This window comes from Benincasa hispida, chromosome 5, assembly GCF_009727055.1.
Source record: "Benincasa hispida cultivar B227 chromosome 5, ASM972705v1, whole genome shotgun sequence".
Classification (NCBI taxonomy): Eukaryota; Viridiplantae; Streptophyta; class Magnoliopsida; order Cucurbitales; family Cucurbitaceae; genus Benincasa; species Benincasa hispida.
This window is the reverse complement of record NC_052353.1, coordinates 816733-839253: the sequence shown is the minus strand read 5'-3', so window position 1 is coordinate 839253 and position 22521 is coordinate 816733. Positions and strand designations below refer to the sequence as shown.

Genomic DNA, 22521 nt, shown 5'->3' with positions numbered 1-22521 from the left:
CTCATGCATCATATAATATAAGAGTTATATTTATGCATGCATTAAGCATATTCATGCATCATCTTTATATTATAAGTGTTATAGTATAAGGGTGTATGGAAGCATGTATGCTTAGTTCATTACCAAGTATGTAAGAGTTATATCTATGAATGGACATTGCATGAAGCATGACACATAGGTTAAATTTATAAGAGTTATAAATACCTAGCCTAGCTTTGCAATGTGAATGGTTTTGGTTGTTTCTTTTATAAGAATTATAATAGAAATTAGAACTAAAATCAATAAGAAAGACATGCATACGAACTTAGGCTTAAATCATGTTTTAAAAGAGTTTTAAAATTTGATGGAGATAGACCTAAGATCAAGGTTCTAATGAGATTAGAAACCTCATGTTTAATCTTTTAATCAGTTCAATAGGATTAAATTGACTAGTAAAAGATTAAAAGTGTACCAAATCTATCTATAAAGAACCTTTTGTCTAAGGCGGTTCTATCTAGGCCAGGGTACTTAAGTTAACGGAAACAGAACACCCCTACCTAGGAACCTACCTAGAAAGGTGAATTAGATAGAATTCATGCATGCATGCAAATTTGATGATAGTTCGTTAAAGAGTTTAATGGAACTTGATTCGAACTTGTTTAATTATCAAAGACAAGAGTTGTTTTTGAGAAAATTAAACTCATTTAGATAAAACCAGTGGATAGATTGTCTAAGTTAATGAACCCCTAGGTAGAACATTCAATGAAAGACACTTAGGGTATATGATACTTCACTTAAACCTCTTCACGTTTCTCCTCAATGTTCACACCGTGAGATTTATCCTCGACCTCGAGGCACCCTGGGAGTGTCCCCCTAAAGGATGGTGTTTGGGTAGGTCAATACCAAGGTGAATGGAGAGAATGTTTATAATAAGTGGGAGCAGAACGTGTGACAACATATCCCATGGTCTATCTCATTAGGTTGGATAACGTTTCTATGCATCACCTCGAGGCACCCTGGGAGTGTCCCCCTATAGGATGGTAGTTTTGCACGATTCTTTATCTGATCTCCTGTATAGGATAAGGTCACTTTAGTTTCTTGTCCTAATCTACTTTTTCCCTACGGTGGACGCATTAGGGTGGAACTCTAGGGTCGAAAATGAAGGGTTACACTTACATGGAATTGTTAAAGGTTAACAATTCTGGACTGAAAAATGGTGACTCTTAGAGTCAATTACAAGAGTTGTTTCTGTCTAATGGTTGAAAATGTCTCATCCCAGTGAAGGGGCATTTGATCATCCCACCAGTAACTTTTGTCCTACATCGCATTGCGAAATAGATGTTTTTTCACTTAGGGTATATAGGAACTATTTTACTAAAACTAAAATTTGGACTTATAAAGTTTTTTCATGTTTTTCAACAACATTAAATTGGCTACAGACACATTAGCTCTATTAAGTGTCGATAAACTGACTGGTGAAAACTACGCTAGTTGGAAACACACAATAACTACTATACTGATCATCGATGACTTGAGATTCGTCTTTACGAAGGAATGTCCTCCTATTTTAACACAGAACGCCACTTGAAATGTTTGGGAGGCTTATGAGAGATGGACACGGGTGAACAAAAAGGCCCAAGCTTACATTTTGGCCAGTTTAAATGACGTTTTGGCCAAGAAGCATGAGCTTATGGTCTCGACGGGTGAGATCATGGAGTCCCTGTGGGAAATGTTTGGATAACCATCTAAACAACTCAAGCATGAAGCTCTAAAAAGCATCTTCAACTCCAAAATGGAGGAGGGTACATCTGTTCGAGAACACATTCTGAACATGATGGTCCACTTCAATATGGCAGAGATAAATGGGTCACGCATCGATGAGGGCAGTTAGGTTAGCATAATTTTGCTCTCGTTGCCAGATAGCTTCCTGTACTTTGTCAGCAATGTTGTGCTTAACAAAGTAGACTATACACTTATAACTCTCTTCAACGAGTTGCAAACATTACAATCCTTGCTGAAAAGTAAGGGGAAGAAGGTAGGTGAGGCAAATGTTACTTCATCTTCAAAGAAGTTCCATCAGGGTTCGACCTCAGGGACTAAGTCTGTACCTTATACTTCTAACACTTCTAAGTGGAAGAAAAATAAGGGTGGTAAGAGGAAGGGGAAGGCACATGCTAACCCGTAACCTGTCGCATAACGGGAAGGCGACCGACGCCGATTGACAAAGAAAAATGTTTCCATTGTAACCAGGACTAGCACTGGAAGCGAAATTGTCCTCTCTGGCTTAAGGAGAAGAAGAAGGCTAAGGCCAAGGCAAAACAAGGTAAATATGATTTACTAGTTTTGGTTGTTTAGGGGAAAATGATAATTCTACCTGGATTATTGACTCTCGGGCCACTAATCATGTTTGTTCTTCTTTTCAGGGGATTAGATCCTAGTGACAGCTTGAGGCTGGTGAAATGACAATGCGAGTAGGCACCGGGCACTTCCTCTCAGCTGTGGCAGTGGGAAGACTTCAATTGACTTTACAGAAGAAATTTATCATTTTGAATGATGTCTATGTTGTTCCTAAGTTAAAGCGAAACTTAATTTCTATAAAGTTTCTGATAAAATGTAAATACACTCTCAACTTTTCGGTGAATAAAGCCTTCTAAGCGAGTGCCTAAATGATCGTGTACCTTCAAGTTTTACTAAACGATTAAGCAACCTAGTCTATGTGATAGATAATAACCTCTTCCCACTTGCTTGATCGTATAGTTTGATCATTGCCTGCCACCATCCCTCTACAAAATCCAACAGAGCCTACACCTCTTGGATTCTCACTCTGAGAATACCAAGGTTTCCGAGTGGTGGTGTCTAAGAGGTTGCTTGTTCATGGAGAAGATTGTTCGTGATCTATACGACAGCGAGATATTTTCTAGACGATTGTAGCGATAGCGAGAGTTTGTTGTTCCAAGTCTTCACGAGAGCGAGAAATTTGTAGAAGAAGAGTTCTTCAAAGGTATGTCTCTCGTTCCTTTTTGTATTTCATTACTAAAGCATGCTGTAATTTGTCAGAAGATGCATAACTATTCTGTATGTTTGTGAATGCGTTTAATTCTATCACAATAGGCTTGGAAAGATCTTGTCTCCACTCACTGGTTCTCTTGGATAAGAGTTCCTTTAGTGGGAGGGTTCCCAACCCACCTGCTCATTATATGGATTTAACAAAAACCCTAACCGTCATATCAGACGGTGAGATTAAGGATCCATTGTCCTATAAACAAGCAATAGATGATATGGACAAAGATGAATGAGTTAAGGCTATGGATCTCGAAATATAGTCTATGTACTTCAATTTAGTCTAGGATTTTATAGATCAACCTAATCGGGTAAAACCTATAGGTTGCAAATGAATCTACAAGAGGAAAACAGGTATAGCTGGGAAGGTACAAATAGACTAGTGGAAAAGGGTTATACCTAGGTTGAAGGAGTGGACTATGAAGAAATTTTCTCACCTATTCCCATGCTTAAGTCTATTCGAATTCTATGACCATTGCCACATTTTATGACTATGAGATATGGTAAATGGACTTCAAGGCTGTCTTTATGAATGGTAATCTTGAGGAGACCATCTATATACAGCAACCAAAGGGGTGTTCATTAAACAAGTTCAAGAGAAAATGGTTTGCAAGCTTAATCGATCCATTTATGGATTGAAACAGACGTCTTAATCTCAAAACATAAGATTTTATACTACGATCAAATCTTATGGCTTTGACCAAAATGATGAGCCTTGAGTCTACAAGGAAAAGATCAACAATTCAGAAGCTTTCTTATTGTTGTATGTCAATGGTATTCTACTCATTGAGAATGATGTAGGTCTATTGACAGATGTTAAATAGTGGTTAGCAGCCCAATTCCAAATGAAAGATTTGAGAGAGGCGCAGTTTGTTCTAGGGATCTTGAACATTAGGAATCGTAAAAACAAAATGCTAGTCTTGTCTCAAGCATCGTATATTGACAAAATGTTTGTCAAATATTTGATGTACAATTCTAATAGGGTTTATTACCTTTCAGCCATGAAATTATATTGTCCAAGGAACAGTGTCCTAAGACACTTTAATAAGTTGAGGAAATGAGACAGATCCCTTATACATCGGCTATTGGCAACCTTATGTATGCAATGTTATGTACTAAACCTGAAATTTTCTATGCATTAGATAACTATCCAATCCAGTATTAGATCACTAGACAGCAGTTAAATCCATTCTCAAGGATCTTCAAAAAATGAGGGACTACGTGCATGTGTATGGAGCTAAGAATTTGATCCTTACAGGATATACTAACTCTGATTTTCAGGTTGATGGGGATTCTAGGAAATCTACATCAGAATCAGTGATTAATCTTAATGGAGAAGTTATGGTCTGAAGAAGCACAAAGCAAGGCTGCATTGCTGACTCTACCATAAAAGTAGAGTATGTAGCGGCTTGTGAAGTTGTCAAGGAGGCTATATGGCTCAAGAAATATTTTATAGATCTGGAAGTTGTTCCTGAAAGTCAAAGCCCATCACTATTTATTATGATAATAGTTGTGATGTGGCTAATTCCAGAGAGCTTAAAAGCCACAAGAGAGAGAATCACATTGAGTGCAAATATCATCTTTTCCAGGAGATTATGCATCGCGGGGACATGTTCGTCAAGAAGATCGCTTCGGAGCACAATGTTGCAAATCCATTTACAAAGGCTCTCATGGATAAAATATTTGAGGGTCACCTAGAAATTATGGGTCTATGAGACATGCATCATCTAGTCAGGCCAAGTGAGAGATGTTACTGGACGCGTAATTTATGCTCTAGTTTATTGTTTTTTGTATTGTATTTTGTTTCTACTTTGTATTTGTACACCCCACTAGCTTTAGAACAAGTGGGAGATTATTGAGATTGATGTCCTAAATCTCGTGGGTTTCGTAGTTGTAACTCATTTGTACACGAATTATTTATTTAATAAAATATAGTGATATTTTATTTGACATTTAGTCTGCACTAACCCAAAACCAACAAACTGAGATCCTAGTTATTCAGTGTAGCTTAAACATGTATATGGACATACAAATGGATCATGTTTAAGTAATAACCTGAATGGTTTGTAGTATATAGATAAGGTTGGGTACCTTATCTTAGTAACACTACAGATATGACCCACTTTGTAATTGTTACAATTGTTATTAAGTGTTACAAATGATCTGATTCTGATCGTTCATATGGAGACATGTGAGTGGGCGTATCCTGTACAAAGATTTTGTATAAGACCGGACCACGAAATGATTAGTCTCCTTTTATAACACCGTTACTTGAAGAGACCTACATTTCACTAGGATGACTATAGGTAACTTGACCTTAATCCTGAGTACATTGTGAACACCTACTTATGAGGGCGATCATTTGATCTGTATAGGTGAGAGTGGCCAGATTTTTTTGACTCAATATGCCTACCATTTTGGGAATTCATCCGAGTGGGGAGCTGGGAACACAACTACATAAGATGGAATTCATCCATTCCCATGATTATGGTACATGGATAAATTTTTCCCTTAATGGCTGATTCCAAGTCTTGAATAATGGGGTGTCTCACCCTCTCACTAGCCAAAGAGGGGTCTAATTTATAGTTGGACTATAATAAATTGTTCATTAGAGGGATCAATGGTACTTAAGAAATTAGATGTAACTAGAGGGAAAAAATGGTAATTTTGACCTAGTTGTAGTTACGAAGGGTCAACTTATTGTTGATTGGTTATATTCAATGGACACATAAATATATTTATAATGGGAAGAGTGCAACTATCGATCCTTAGTGGAGTGATCGATAATTAATGAATGTTGATTAATTTAATTAAAGAGTTTAATTAATTAATCTCATATCATTGGAGCTTCTAATCTTTAGGTCCATAAGGTTCCCTTACTATCTCAATTAGGGTTAAATGAGAATCAATTAATTTTGGATTAATTTGAATTGTTCAAATTAATTAAAGGGAGTTAATTGTATGAGATGCAATTAAATAACATACTCCCCTGAGAAAGATAAATATTTGAATATGATTCAAATATTAATTATATGAATGAGATTCATGTAAAAATTGGAGGTTAAAATTAATATGAATACGATTCATATGAAAACAATAGATATGAGAGAATATAAAGTTAGTTTATATTATATATGATCTAATATAAACTATAGGTTATATTATGGTTATATTATATAGGATATAATATAAGGTCGTTTTAATTATATTATTTTAATATAATTAAAATGTTAAATAACTCCCCCGAGAGTTATTTTACGTGATAAGATAACTCCCTTCATCTCTCTCATATATAGGTACACAAAGAAGAAAAAGTAGTACACATTATTTGGCACTACGAAAAAAATCTCTATAAGAAAATTAATCTTCTTCTTATGTGAAATTCAATTCTCTCAAAAGAATTCCTTTCTCCCTCACCAAAATTAACAAGACTAGCCCAAAACTCGATTTTGATTCTCACCTTGAGAATAGTAAGGAAGTCACTTGTGATGGTATTCAAGAGATCCTGTGACATTGTTGTGGTCATGAGGAACAGAATTTCACTGTTTGTGAGCACTGAGAGAGGAATATGTGAAGCAAGTTTTCTTCAAGGGTATGTATACTTTTCCCTTTCCTCTCAGTAATTTAATTAAAAAGCATATTTAGGCTGAATTATTGTTTATCCTCTTTGTATCCTGTTTCCTCTAGTTTTAAGTTTTGTTCCAAAAACAAATTCACTGACACAAAGGAAATTAATCGTTTCCGCATCAGGAATTCAATTCCTTCACCCATAAATCGACTCCTTGCTACTAGTAAACTCTATGGAGGTGTCATGGTATGTACGTGGGAGATTAATTGTAAAGAAGTTGTTGTATGTAGATTTGTGAAAACTTGAAGAAGAATGAAGAACGGTTTTTCAAAGGTAACGTTTCTTCGTCCCTCTAGATTCATGCTTAACCTTTGTACTTGGCATAATGTATGTTACTGTTTTTCTTCTTTTCTATACTTAATTCTAAATCAAAATCAAAACAATATGTGATCAATCGCTTTCGTTAGGGATTCGATCCCTTCAGTAATAACCTAAAGGGTCTATAGTATATGGATAAAGTTGGGTATCTTATCGTAGTAACACTATGGATACGTCCTACTTTGTAATCCTTATAAATGATGTAATCCAAATCGTTCATATGGAGACATGTGAGTGTAGGGTATTCTATATAATGAATTTTTATAAGACTAGACTACGAAATAATTAATCTCTCTATATAACTTTGTTGATTGAAGAGATTAATATTTCAGGACGATCATATGTAAATTGATCTAATCCTGAGTGAGTTGTGAACTTCTGTTTATTAGGACTCGTCCTTTGATTTGCATGGGTGAAAGTGGCCTAAGTCACCGACTCAATAAACCTACCATTTCAAGGACTTGACCGAATAGGGAACTAAGAACATAATTTCATAATATGAAATTTACTTCTTCTGGTATAGGAAATGTATTGTAGTTCTCTTAAGTGCTGATTCCGAGACTTGAACAATTGGGCCCCAACCTCTCATTGGGTCAAGAAGGACTTGGTTTATGATAATATCATAAACAAATTGTTCATTAAAGGATCAGTGGTACATAAGGATATAGAGGTAACTATAGTGATAAAACGGACATTTAACCTAGCGGTAGTTATGTACAACTCGTGAAGGATCAATTTACATGTAATGGTTATATCAATGGATGCAACATGTCCTACAGTGCATAAAAGTGCAACTATGGTCTATAGTTATTTGCTCTATAGTTAATAAATGTTGATTAATTAATTAAAGAGTTAATTAATTAATCTCGAATTGTTAGAGCTTATAATTTGTAGGTCAATTAGGTTCCCTTGGTAGCTCACAATGGATTAACAAGAACCAATGTCTTGAAAGAATAATTTGAAGTATTCAAATTAATTTAAGGAATAACATGTTAATCGTATATGACATAATCAACATAATGTATATAGATACATTATAATATATAGTTAATTTTGAATTAATCTATATAATATGGGAGATTTATACTTTTGAATATGTTTCAAATAACAAGTTAATATGAATAATATTCATATTAAAATTATTTGATGCCATGTTGGCCTTGATTTCAGTGCATATTTTCATGCAACTAAAACTAATACATATCACGTCAAGTTCCTTCATTATCTAGTTTTTCTTTCTTGAGTTCAACCTTATCTAATATCTAAAAGTCAACCTTATTTTCATGCAACTGAAAATAATACATATCGCATCAAGTTCCTTCATTATTGGCCTACAATATCGTCTTGTCATTCTCATGCACAATCTAATACTAATTTAACATACTAGTTCTAGTTTTAAACTCTCTTTTTCTAGCAAAATTAAAAACCTAAATTCAATCAAATGGTGATCAAGCATTCAATTGATGACCCATAAACATGATAAAAAGTAAATAGTATTTAATCAATTAAACTATAGAAGCAAAATCCACAGACAATGTTGAAATCAATCAATCTCTAGAATTAAAAATATCTTAGCCACTCATGTTCAAAATTCAAGTCCTAATCATGTTGTACATAAACATAAAAGAAGAAATCGAAGAGAAAAGAGAGTTAGTCAACTTCGGCAACCAACTCTGGTGAAGATCACATCTAATGATCAACTCCAGTGACAACCACCTATAACGACCAATACTGACATTTACCTCAAGCAACCAACTCCGATGAAGTCCACCTCCAATGATCAACTTCGGCAATGACCACCTCTAGTGGCCAATTTCGACGATCACTTCGGGCGACCAACTCCAACCATCAACTTCGTTCTTCATCTCCAACCACTAACTCTAACGACTAACTCAACTGATCAAATACTTTAGAAAAGAAAGAAAAAAAAAAAGAGAAACTTTGATGAGGAAATTCTTTTAAATAAAAATTTGAAATTATTTAGTTTATAATGTTTAATAATCATCGTTTATAGTAATTTGATATTGAGAGATTTTCTAAGGATGATCGGGTCATCCTTATAAACCTACTTTTCAAAACATCCAAAAGACCAACGTCTTCTTAACAGTCCCACCACATTCTAGGAATAGGTATTGTATGTGTGTACTTGGTATGACTGACTAGCTTGACTATGTTAGTAAACAATATTTTTTTTGTATGCATGAAATTGGCTCATTATTAGTCAGGTTTACTCTTCTTTTTTTTTTTTTAAATCCTATTTTGGTCCTTGAACTGAGTTTTGTTCTAATTTTAGTCCTTGAACTTTTAAAACATCTATTTTAGTCGCTAACCTTTTAAAATGTGTTCATTCTAATCATGTTGTTAATTCTCTGTTAATTAATTAACAGATTGGTGATGTGACATCTAATTTTTTTTAAAAAAAATAAGGATTTGTTTATTTTCTCTTAACCATTACTCTTCTTCAAGGTTATGCCTTCCTTAAGCCCCATGTATGAATTCTTGGAATCATTCTATGGGCTCTCTTCAGCAACTCATTTTCTCCACCTTCTCATCCTTATCCCTTTATATAGTTACTGATTATTGGTGATTATTATCTTCTTCTCAATCTTTTTCTATGATTTTTTTATTACGATTTTTTCCTTTCATTTCTCTCTCTAAAAAGTTACAGAAAAATCGAAACAATTTTTCCTATATCTCAAATGGTGCAAAAATATAAGCTTTAAGCTTCCCCTTCTCTCTCTTTCTCTAACAAGTTTCAATTTAAAAACATCTATATGAGAAGTTACTAAAACATAAGCTTTCCTCTTTCTCTCTCTAAAAAGCTACAAAAAGGAGAAACTTCTCTCCCTCCCTCCCTTTTCCTCTCACAAAAGTTGAAGAAAATACCCAAACTCCTCTCCCTTCTATATTTTCTCTCTCTAAGAAGTTACAAAAATACAAATTACTCTCTTTAAGAAGTTTCACAAAAAAATTATTTAAGAATTTACAGAAACACAAACATGTGCTCTCTCTAGTTTCTCTGTCAAGAAAGATGGTGGAGGGAGAAATTAGGAGAGATTGTTGCATGAATATTAATGGGAAGATGGAGCAATTAAGATTATTCTCTCCGAATTGATAAACCTGTGAAGCGAATGAGAGTAGACCACCTAAATAAAATTCACCTCCTTCTTTGCAACTAATCATCCACGTGGATTATATATATATATATTCTTTAAACTAGATGTTACATCACTAATTTGTTAACTAATTAACAGAGAATTAATAGCAAGGACTAGAATAGATACATTTTAAAAGTTTAGGAACTAAAATAAACGTTTTAAAAGTTCGAAAACTAAAATAGGATTTAAACATTTTTTTTATAAACATGTATGTAAACCTCTGATGGCAACCCTATTTTTTGTGGTGTTCAACTCATACGTTACATTATCGTTAAAGTATGTTGTAGGGTTATTGATTATATAAATAATAGTAGTTTGTCAATATTAAATGCAATAATTATATGTAGAAAATTGTAAAAATATATTTTTATTTATTGAGCATGTTTCAGGACCACAATCGTTAAAGTATGTTGTAGAGATGTAATTGAGTAGATAATAGTGTTTTGTCTACATTAAATGCAATAGTTATATGTAGAAAACTGTAAAATATATTTTTATTTATTGGGTTCACATCCCAAATGAGTATTGAAGAATTTGGGAAAGTTTCTATAGTTGAATGGTGGAACAAAAAGTTAAGGAGAAACAATAAAAATAACAAATAATAGCAAAAAAATCCCATGAAAATATGTGTTTTTTAGGTTACAAAAACTGCACCAGATATCTATAATTCAACACAATTCAACTATACACTACAAACATAGACTTCCTAAACCATCTGAACTTTGTACCACAAACATAGATAATTATTGCCAACTCAGCTTAACTCTGCACTCCAAACACATACAATTATTATCTTATTCTTTTTCTATTTATTATTGGGTTAAATACTGTGTTGTTGTACTTTTGGATTAGTTCATTATGGTCCATATGCCTTGAAAATGTTCTTTTTTTTTACTATATACTTTCAACTATTGTTCATTTTTGTTACTATACTTTCAATTTTTATTCATTTTGGTCAACTTAGCTTTTAAATGATGATCATTTTGGTCCCTTAAAAATGAAATAAGATCACGCTTACCACGATCCATAATGAAAATTTGTGTAACCGTAATGAGATTCCATTGGTAGATCAATCGTAATGGGTCTCGATCACAAATGTAATTGGGTTTCTATTGATTACGTTTACTTAGAATTATTAATATGTCACATTTACTGTTACTGCCGTTTGTGAAGTTTTGTGAAAACCGATGTGGAAGCAAAACGGTGTCTCAAATTTGATTTTCATAAAATATTGGAATTATAGAAAAGAAACAATATGCATTTTAACAAATTATAGCATGCTTGAGAAAAATATAAAGGAAATTAAGGTTTAGATTTACATTGTTGGGGTTGATGCCCTAAATCTCGTAGGGTTCTGTAGTTTGTAATTGTATTGTATAAATATTTTATTTATTTAATAAAATATGAGATGTTTTATTTGATATTTAATAGCATTAAACCCACAAACCAATAAACTACATCCAAGGTTATCATCTGTGGCGTAAACATATATGTACAAACATATATAGGTGAATCAAGTTTAAGTGATAACCTAAATGGTCTATAGTAGATGGATAAGACTAGATATCTTATCCTGGTGGCACTACAAATACGGCTCGCTTTGTAGATGTTACAATTGTTATAAAGTGCTAAAAATGATCTAATCCTAATCATTCATGTGGAGACATGTGAGCAAGGGTATTTTAAACAAAAGAGTTTTTATAAGACTGGACCACGAAATGACTAGTCTTATTATATAATGTTCATAATTGAGACTTACATTTCACCAGGATGACTATAGGCGATATGACCTAAATCTTGAGTGAGTTGTGAACTCCTACCTATGAAAGCGGTCATTTGATTTGTATAGGTGAGAGTGGTCAGATCGCCGACTCGACAAGCCTACCATTTGGGAATTCATCTGATTGGGAAGCTGGGAACACAGCTATATAAAATGGAATTCACTCATTCCCCGAGGTCAGAGTAAGTAGATAAATTGCTCTCTTAAAGACTAATTTCGGGGTTTGAACAATGTGGCGCTACACCCGCTCCTGAGCCGAGAGGGATTTGGCCATAGTTGGACTATGACTTATTGTTCATTAGAGGGATCAGTGGTACTTAAGAAGTTAGATGTAACTACAGGAGCAAAACGGTAATTTTGGCCTAGTTGTACTTACGAGCAATTTGTGAAGGGTCATTGCACTGTTGACTGATTTTATCTTATGGACACAGAAATATATTTGTAGTGTGAAGAATGCAACTGACAATCTTTAGTGGAGTGTTCGACAGTTAATGGATGTTAAATAATATAATTAAAGAAGTTTAATTAATTATTCAAGTACCATTGGAGCTTCAAGCTGCAAATCCATAAGGTCCCTTCTGTAGCTCAACAAGGATAAAATGAGAATCAATTTTGGATTAATTTGAATTGTTCAAATTAATTGAGGGAATTAATTATATGTGATATAATTTAATTTAATTATATATGATATAATTACTAAAATATATTTGATATATTATAAAGTTTATTTGAGAGGAAATAAATATTTGAATACGATTCAAATATTAATTATGTGAATTGGACTCATATATTTAAATCTAGTATAAATCTCATTGTTGAGAGAATTAAATCTACAAGTAATATTGTATATGATACAATATTAACCATAGACTATATGTTACATATGATATAACATATAGTTATAGTTATATATATATATATATATATATTAAAATGAAAATTATTTATTTATTTTAATTTTTTGAAATTAAGAGAGAGAAATAACTTCCCTTCCCTATTCTCTCTCAACCAAGGTACGTGAGTGGGTGGTTGGGAGGTTTTGATCTTCTTCTTCGTTTTTACATAATTACTATAATGTATTGATACATTATAGTAATTATATCAAATGCAATTAGATTAAATTAATTATATCACATATAATTAATTTCAATTTGAACAATTCAAATTAATCCAAAAACGGATTCTCATTAATTCTTGTTGAGCTACAAAGGAGACCTCATAGACCTGTAGCTTGAAGCTCTTAACAGTACGTGAATAATAACTAAACTCCTTTAATTAAATTATTCATCATCCTTTAACTGTCAGCCACTCCATTAAAGACTGACAGTTTTACTTCTTCGTACTACAGATATATTTATGTGTTCATTGGATATTACCAGTCAATAGTACGATGACCCTTCACAAAATGCTCATAAGCACAGCTAAACCAAAATTACCGTTTTTCTCCTGTAGTTACATCTAACTCCTTAAGTACCACTGATCCCTCTAATGAACAATAAATCATAATCTAACTATGACCAAACCCCTTTCGAGCCAGGAAAGGGTGCAGCGCCACATTGTTCAAGCCTTGAAATCAACCCTTAAGGGAGTAATTTATCTATTTACCCCGACATTAGGGAAAAAGTGAATTTCTTCTTATGTAGCTATGTTCCCAGCTCCCCAATCAGACGAATCCTCAAAATGGTAGCTTTGTTAAGACGACGATCTGGCCACTCTCACCCATACAAATCAAAGAACCGTCTTCATAGGCAAGAGTTCACAACTCACTTAGGATTTAGGTCATGTCACCTATGGTCATATTGGTGAAATGTAAGTCTTTATTATAAATGATGTTATATAATAAGACTAAACATTTCGTGGTCCGGTCTTATATAAACTCTTTTGTATAGAATACCCCCGCTCACATATCTCCATATGAATGATCAGGATTAGATCATTTGTAGCATTTTTCAACAATTGTAACATCTACAATGGGGTCGTACACGTAGTGTCACCAAGATAAGGTATCCAACCTTATCCATCTATGACAGACCATTTAGGTTATCACTTAAACATGATCCACCAGTATGTCTCTACATACATGTTTAAGCTACAAAATAACCTTGGACGTTAGTTTATTGGTTTGTGGGTTTAATGCAAATAAATGTTAAATAAAACATCACATATTTTATTAGATAAATAAGACCCTACAAGATTTAAGTCATCAACCCCAACACTAAAAACATTAGCAACTAAAGCCTTCCTTAACACTAAAATGTTTAAGACTGCAGTAACTCAAAATAAAACTTCTCCTAAAGAAAAAACCCGTCTTTGGCACCTAAGGTTAGGATACATCAATCTAAATAGAATTGAGAGATTGGTTAAGAATGGACTTCTAAGCGAGTTAGAAGAAAAATCTTTACCTGTGTATGAGTCATGCCTTGAAGGCAAAATATCTAAAAGATTTTTTACTGGAAAAGGCCATAGAGCCAAAGAATCCTTAGAGTTTGTACATTCAGACCTCTATGATCCCATGAGTATTCAAGCAAGAGAAGGGTTTGAATATGTGCTTAAGGCAAATCCTAAGAAACCGGAACCTCAATTATGTCTATTTGTAGGCTACCCTAAAGGAACGAGAGTTGGTTACTTTTACGATCCTAACGAAAATTAAATGTTTGTGTCGACCAATGCTACATTTCTAAAGATGGACCACATTAGGGAGCATAATTCCCGCAGTAAGATTGTGTTGAATGAACTTTCAAAGAAAACTACTGAACCTTCAATAAGAGTTGTTGAAGAACCTAACACCTCAACAAGCGTTGTTGAAATTGGCTCATCTAGTAGGTCATGTCCACCTCAAGTGTTGAGGGAACCTCGATGTAGTGGAAGGATTGCGAACCCGCTTATCTATTACATGGGTTTAACATAAATCCTCACTATGGCAACTGACGGAGATGTTAAGGATCTATTGTTCTACAAGAAGGCAATGGAGGATGTTGACAAAGATGAGTGGATCAAATATATGGATATCAAAATAGAGTATATGTACTTCAATTCAGTTTGGGATCTTGTAGATCAACCTGATGGGGTAAAACCTATAGGTTGCAAATGGATCTACAAGAGGAAACGTGGTGCTGATGGAAAGGTGCAAACCTTCAAAACTAGACTGTGGTAAAGGATTATACCTAAGTTAAGGGAGTCGACTATGAGGAGACTTTTTCACCTATTGTCATGTTAAAGTTTATATGGATCCTCCTGTCCATTGTCTCATATTATGACTATGAAATTTGGCAAATGGATGTTAAGATTGCTTTCTGAATGGCAATCTTGAGAAGACCATTTATATGAACCAACCTGAGGGATTCCTAACCCAAGGTTAAGAGCAAAAAGTTTGTAGACTTAATCGATCCATTTATGGATTGAAGCAAGCTTCTTGACCTTGGAACATAAGATTTGATATTGGCTTCGATCAAAATGTTAATGAGCCTTGTGTTTACAAGATAATCATCAATAGCTCAGTAGCTTTTTTAGTGCTTTATGTAGACGATATCCTACTCATTGAGAATGATGTAGGTCTACTGACTGAAATTAAGAATTAGCTAGCGACCAAATTCCAAATGAAAGATTTGGTCACAGTTTGTTCTGGGCATTCAGATCTTTAGAGATCGAAAGAACAAAATGCTAGCTCTGCCTCAAGCATCGTACATTGATAAAACGTTTGTCAAGTTTTCGATGCAAAACTCTAAGAGAGGTTTACTACCTTTCAGACATGGAGTTATATTGCCTAAGGAACCGTGTCCTAAGATACCTCAAGAAGTTGAGGAAATGAGACGGACTCGCTATGCTCTCAGCGGAGGCGAAACTGTCGTCGTCCCCAACCGATCACGAATGCTTCAATCACCTTTGGATCAAGAACTCACAACGAAAACAACAATTCCAATCCTAATCTTGGACACCACTACAAGATTTCCTTAGCATTCTCTTGAGGGATTGAGAATCTACATGAGTTTGTGGGCTCTGTATATAATTTTGGGAGAGTGAGATAATAATTTTGAAAGGAATTTGTTAGCAGAGAGATTTCTTAGGAGAAGCCTACCAAAGATCACAGATGTTCTATGATTTTAGGACAGAAGACGATTCATCCACCAACCCCCACTCTCACGATTAACTGAGAGATATTAGGGGAGGGAAATTATTTTCATAACTTCTTCCCTTTAATTTAAATTTAAATTTAAATCATATTTTAATTTAATTAATAATAATAATTTATTATATGTAATATATATTATACTATATGTTATATCTAATAACACATAACCTATAGTTTATGTTATATCAAATATAATATAACCTATAATTTGAAAAACTCTCAATTAATCTAAGATATTTAATATAAATCAAATTCATATTAAATAATTATATGAATCCAATTCATATAAGTAATATTTGAATCATATTCAAATATTTATTTTCTCTCAAAATAAACTTTATGTTATAATAAATCAAATACATTATATTAATTATATCATATATAATTAATTCCCTCAATTAATTTGGACAATTCAAATTAATCCAAAATTAATTTGATTTTCAATAAACCCAGTTGAACTACCGATGGACCTTATGGACCTATAATTTGAAGCTCCAATGGTACTTGGATAATTAATTAAACTCTTTAATTAAAATACTTAATTTTCTTTAACTGTCGATCATTTCATTAAAGACCCACAACTGCACTCTTTGCACTACAGATGTATTTTTGTGTCCATTGGATATAACCAATCAACGGTACGATGACCCTTCACAAATTGCTCGTAAGTACAGTTGGGCCAAAAAGATCGTTTTACCCTTACAGTTATATCTAACTTCTTAATTACCACTCATCCCTCTAATAAACAATAAGTCACAGTCCAACTATGACCAAACCCCTCTCGAGATAGGAGAAAGTGTGGTGTCATATTGTTCAAGCTCTAGAATCAGCCCTTAAGAGAGCAATTTCTCTACTTTCTCTATCTATAGAGAATGAGTGAATTTCTTCTTCAGTAGCTTCATTTCCAGCTCCCCAATTGGACGAATCTCCAAAATTGTAGGCATATTAAGTCGGCGAACTGGCCACTTTCACCCATGCAGATCAAAGGACCGCCTTCATAAGCAAGAGTTCACAACTCACTCACGATTCAAGTCAAATCACTTATAATCATCCTGGTAAAATGTAAGTCTCTTATATCAAGGTGTTATATAGTGAGACTATTCATTTCGTGGTCTGGTCTTGTACAAACTTTTTGTATAGAACACTCTCGCTCACATGTCTTCACATGAATAATCAGGACCAAATCCTTTGTAACACTTTACAATAATTATAACAACTACAAAACGGGTTGTATTTGTAGTATCATCAAGATAAGGTACCCTGCCTTATCCATCTACTACAGACCATTTAGGTTATTATTTGAACATGATCCACCTGTATGTCTCCACATACATGTTCAAGTTACAGAAAACAACCTTGGATCTTAGTTTATTGATTTTGTGGGTTAATGCTACTAAATGTCAAATAAAATGCTTCATATTTTATTAGATAAATATATTGTTTGTAGATTACAATTACAGACTATATGACCCACTGAGATTTAGGGCACCAACCCCAACAGTTTGACCTCGATTATGATAATAGTAGTAGTAACAGTAAATATGACAGATTTATACTTTTCATACTATTACAATAACAATAATGGTAACCATAACGATATCAGCCAGTGGGTCCCACGTAATTTTGAAACACAATTGAATTTATCATCCTCTATGCCTCAATTGGATTGCATTCTTCAATTACAAAATAGGAAGTGGGCCCCACATTTCACTAAAATTATGGAATGTAAGTAAACAACAACCAAGTAATTAAATGGTGCCTACTTTTTTTATTACCATTGATTTATTACGTTTACCCACATGGCCTAAAATGAAACTAATCTAATATAAAGATCAAAATGAATATTTTGAAAGTATATGGATGAAAAAGGATGAAAGCAAACCATATAAGTGCCAAAAAGCAAAACATATAAATATGAAAGTAGTATTTAAACCTTTATTATTTCATCTAATAAAATTGACATTAAAAAAGTTAAGTTCATTGAAGAACTGTTTATTAAAAAAGACTAACCCTTTTAGTGAGAAATTCATGGACAACTCCGTCGAAGCTTCCGCCAGCTTCAAACACCTGTTGGGCCAACACCTTCCATATGCCGGCGTTTTGTCTAATCTCATTGCTTTTGTCTCCGACCATCACTTCCTCTATGCATTGCAATAGAGCTTCTCGATTCACAACTCCATTGTCGTTAGTCGGAGCTTTGAGGCCTACTTTCCAAACATCAGTGATGAACTTGGCATTTGTAGCCTGGTCAGTCCATCCTGGCACTGCCACCATCGGAACTCCCAAACTGACTCCCTCCAGTGTGGAGTTCCAGCCACAATGTGTCACGAAACATCCCACTGCTTCGTGCGCTAGAACCTCCAACTGCTGACACCACCGAACCACCAGCCCTCTTTCCCTCGTCTCTGCCATAAAATTCTTTGGAAGTTTCTCCACATCCGATGTTCTGACCTGATATTTCAAATAGCGCCTTCAAAAGTCTTTAATCAAATACAATTCAATGATTTTAACCCATATATTATTTGATTGATAGATTACAAGATTTCAAATAGGTTCCAAATTTTCTTTTTTATTTTAGTTGCAGTGTGAGGAAAATAGAACCTCCTGTTCCGACATTAAAGAGGGAAAATGCAAGCTAATTATTAAGCTATTAATGGTAATTAAATTTAGGTTAAAATATTGTGAATATCAAACTAGTGGATCATAAAACTACACAACAATTGTTAAAATAAATGGTTAATATAAGATGAAATTTAGGTTAAAAGTATCATTTATTTGAGTTTCATCTCATCGTAATCTTTCAATTTTAATACCTACATTTTCATTAAATCATAAAGTTAGTCACTATGGTTCATTAAACAATAAATTAACAATTATATAAATTTACACCCTCTTCTAGATTTCGTTTAAGCAAAATATCGTGTAAAACTTATAATTTGGGTCAATTAAACTCCTAAATTTTCATGAGTCAATCAATCCATGCACTAATTCTCAAATGTGTATAGACTTCTTCAAATGTTTTGTTTTACAAATAGATGATTAGAATGAATGCATGAATCATTCTCAAATAAAATTTTGAACAAGAGCGTAGGCCTAGTTTGGGATTACTTTAGCTTTTAAAACAATTGTTGTCAGTTGTGGTTTCAGAAAAATCAACTGTGAAAAAAGTAAAATAATGTTTAGTAAATTTTAATTTTAAATTAGAAAAACTAATTACATTGTTAGATAAATTAATACTAAATTGGTGTAATTTAATTTGAGTCAAGGTAAGCTTGTTATTTTAATTATTTTTTACATTATAGTGAATTTATAATTTATTATAATATATTTTTTAAAAAAAAATTATATGATTTGAATTTCATCTAATTTTTTTTTAATCTTAATTATTTGATAAAAGTTTAAGAAAAATAATTGTTATAAAAAATAAAATCAATTAAAATTTTAAAATATACGTTAAAAATATATCAATATGAAATGATATTATTATATTATATTTATTTAAATTGTTAAGGAAATAATAGATTTTTAGGAAAGTTGAATGTAAGAACTACCATTATGAATAGTTACACATTAGTTAGATTTAAAAATGATAAAATTTCACACAAGTTATTTTTCAAACGAAATGTATTAACTTTTCAAACGAAATGTAATAGAACGTGTAAACTAATACACTCGCGACCAAAAAAAATCAATGTTTAAACTTTAATCAGATCTATACACAAGTACAAATTGGTATTTTCCTTTTTTTTTTTTAATATTCAAATATTTAATTATTATTTTTATAACAAATTTTTAATCCATTAACAAAATATAATATAATTATTGTATTTGTTAAATGGAGGTCTCAATCAAAATTCTCGTGTGGAGAGCACAAAGATTAGGTACAACTAGAGCTATCATGATTATTTTTAAATAATATATCCAAAAAGAAATTAGAATATAAAATTTTGAAATTACCACCCACAGAAACTGCCAATCACTGCTCTTCAAACAGCCGGCCATCTCCTCCATTTGCTCCGCCGGTACCTTCCCTAAACTCCCAAACGACACATAAACCACCGACCCTTTCCGGCGGCCGTCAAGCCACTTCAGGCTAACATCGCCGTCTGGATTGAAGAGGCTGAACCCGTAGTCTCTGTCGTCTTCGATCCGGCCGTCCAAGAATCCTGAAGGAATACTCGGTCCAACCGCCCTAATCGCCGGCCATATTCTCTTCAAACACTCCAAAACCTAAAAATCAATAATCATTACAATCAAATTACTCCAAAATTCGAAGCCGATTTCACCGATTGAGTAACCAATTTCGATTACCTCTCTCTCCAATTCGTAAAACGTATTGCAGAAAATCCAATCGGCTTTATCGACGTTCGCGTACTGGTTCACAAGCAGATCGTAATACGCTGGATATGTTCCTAATTGATGTATAAACGACGGAAATTCCGGCGGTTGTAGCGGCGGCAAACCAGGAATCTCAATCGCTCTATCCGGAAGAGGTAACTCGATTAATCCTTTGTAAACGTGGTAATAAATATCAGCGACGGCGCAAGATTGAGTGAAAAACACCGCCGTACTGATCTCGAACTCGTTCGCGATATCGAGAGCCCAAGAGAGGAAGCTGTCGTAGACGACGCAATCCGCAGGGGAAGCAGAGGTGGAGAGCCGCAGTAGGACCTCCCGAAGCGACTCAGATCCGAATTGGCGGAGGGAATCGAGGTAGATTTGGGCGCTCTCAGCGGAGGCGAAACCGCCGTCGTCGTAGCCGTCGGAGATAGTGAGGAGGGGGAAAGAAGAAGGAATAGAGTGAGAAGTGCGAGCGATGAAATTGGTTGTGACGAGGCTGATTTTGAGTCCTCTTTTTTGCAGGCGCTTAGAGAATTGGAGCATCGGATTGATGTGGCCCTGCGCTGGGTAGAGCACGATGAGGATATGAGGTGTACGGTCGTCTCTGTCAGTGGCGTCCGCCATTGAAATGGAACAGTTATCTCTCTCTCTCTCTCACTGTGTATATAGAGAAAATGGAGAGCGGCCAAAGAAAGAATAAGACATGCAATTGCTATTAACATGGCACATTCTTTATATTCTTGTAAATATTTGTATTTGATTAATATATGTATTTAAGATTTCAATATATATATGTAGGCTAATTGTTTTAAATTGGAAATATTTTTAAATATAACCAAATTTTATAGATATCTATAAATAATGACATTTAATATATATATATATAATGGACGATGATTAGGTAGAGTTTTACTCCTTTTTTAATCCACAAAGAAAAAAATTAAAAAATTCATTTACAAAAAAACGCTAAAACCATGTGTCAATTTTTCAGCTCCTTGGAACTTGGACTAGAGCACCTAAGTATTTTTCATATAAAATCTAGATGTCAATTTTATACGAGCTTCGTATAAATATCAATGACATATAGTTTGAAAAAAAGTTAAATTTTAGTTATTAATGAGATTTTATCAAATCGATTAAAATCATAGTATAACTTCCTCCAAGTTATATGACCAAAATTTTAATTTGACAGAATTTTAAAATTAAAAAAAAAAAATGTAGTCATGGTAACACAAGTTAAGATGTTTGTATTATTTATATTATATAATTACTAACTTTTTTTTGCTATTTTTTTTTATATTCCATGATTTTCTTTACGAGATAATAGAATTCTTGATTCACCTTTCATGTCATGTCCAACCCATGGAAATGTTGATATATCTAGTAAAATCTAATATCATTATTATTTACTTTACCAACAAGAGCATGTTCGATTAGTAGAATGTTATGTCCATGTCAATGTAGAGATATATAATTTGAAAGTTGACACTACAACAAAAACAAGCTTCCATGACTCTTAAAAATTATACACATTTCTTGACCTTTTTTTTTTTTAGTCCTTGAATTGACCATCAAATAAAATGCATCAATGACACATCTAAAATTTATTATTATTACTTGATTTATGACTTTTAAATGAAGTCAACAATGAGAGTTTTTTTTTTTTGTTTCATAGATATTGCGATTTCAAACAGATATTTGTTTCAAAGAATTTCACTTTTTAGATTCTAGGATATTATTATCCAATGAACTTTGAAACCCATCTGACATGGGTTTTTAATACCCTACATACTTGGGGGGGTTTTATACCTAGAAAATAAATAGAATCTGATTAATTAATAAATTAATATTAATTAATCATTACTATTAATTTTAATCAATTATTAAATATATTTTTTTAGACTTAATAAATTTTAAATTGGAAAATTATTTTAAATTTCAAACTGTTGAAAGCATTTCACATTGATAAACATATTTTGCTATATTTGTAAATACTTTGGTTTTTTTTCTATATTTGAAAAACGCTCTTCATCTAATACATTTGTCATTGATAATATTAATTATTTAAGATATTTTTTNGTTTAATGATATTTTAAGGAATTAAATAATTAATAAATATAACAATATA

The 22521-nt window shown here is 33.1% G+C and overlaps 1 protein-coding gene across 1 annotated transcript; it reads right to left on the bottom strand.

Moving 5' to 3' along the window:
• Window positions 1-17959: 17959 nt before the first annotated feature.
• Window positions 17960-21133, bottom strand: LOC120078113 (flavonol 7-O-beta-glucosyltransferase UGT74F1-like). Its single transcript, XM_039032333.1, has 3 exons — window positions 20364-21133; window positions 20010-20282; window positions 17960-18503 (listed from the first exon to the last, which is right to left on the bottom strand). Exons 1-3 carry the CDS (start codon window positions 21015-21017, stop codon window positions 18048-18050), a joined length of 1383 nt encoding a protein of 460 aa, XP_038888261.1. The 5' UTR covers window positions 21018-21133; the 3' UTR covers window positions 17960-18047.
• Window positions 21134-22521: the final 1388 nt, after the last annotated feature.